Source organism: Buceros rhinoceros, unplaced genomic scaffold (assembly GCF_000710305.1).
Source record: "Buceros rhinoceros silvestris isolate BGI_N320 unplaced genomic scaffold, ASM71030v1 C12142850, whole genome shotgun sequence".
Taxonomy (NCBI): domain Eukaryota; kingdom Metazoa; phylum Chordata; class Aves; order Bucerotiformes; family Bucerotidae; genus Buceros; species Buceros rhinoceros.
This window is the reverse complement of record NW_010443218.1, coordinates 1-335: the sequence shown is the minus strand read 5'-3', so window position 1 is coordinate 335 and position 335 is coordinate 1. Positions and strand designations below refer to the sequence as shown.

General features: G+C 58.8%; 1 protein-coding gene across 1 annotated transcript; it reads left to right on the top strand.

Moving 5' to 3' along the window:
• Window positions 1-4: 4 nt before the first annotated feature.
• Window positions 5-274, top strand: LOC104500657 (homeobox protein CDX-1-like; the record flags this gene model as incomplete). Its single annotated transcript, XM_010144336.1, has 1 exon — window positions 5-274. A coding segment is annotated over one exon (270 nt), but the record flags the coding sequence as incomplete, so codon positions are not given.
• Between the last annotated feature and the right edge of the window lie 61 nt (window positions 275-335).

Below are 335 nucleotides of genomic sequence, written 5' to 3'. Positions count from 1 at the left end.
CAACAACCTGCCAGTGCAAAACTTTGTGTCCGCTCCACCCTATTCCGACTACATGGGATACCACCCTGTGCCAGCTCTGGACACCCACGGACAGCCAGCGGGAACCTGGGGATCTCACTATGGCCCGCAGAGGGACGACTGGAACGCTTACGGCCCAGGACCTTCCAGCACGGTGGCTGCTGCACAGATCAACGGCTCCTCTCCCGGACAGGTCTCCTACAGCCCTGCTGATTTCAGCTCCCTCCATCCCACTGGATCGGGGGGGTTACCTCCCGTAGATACAATTAACGCACAGCAAATCTCTCCCAACAGCCAACGGCACAGCTCTTACGACT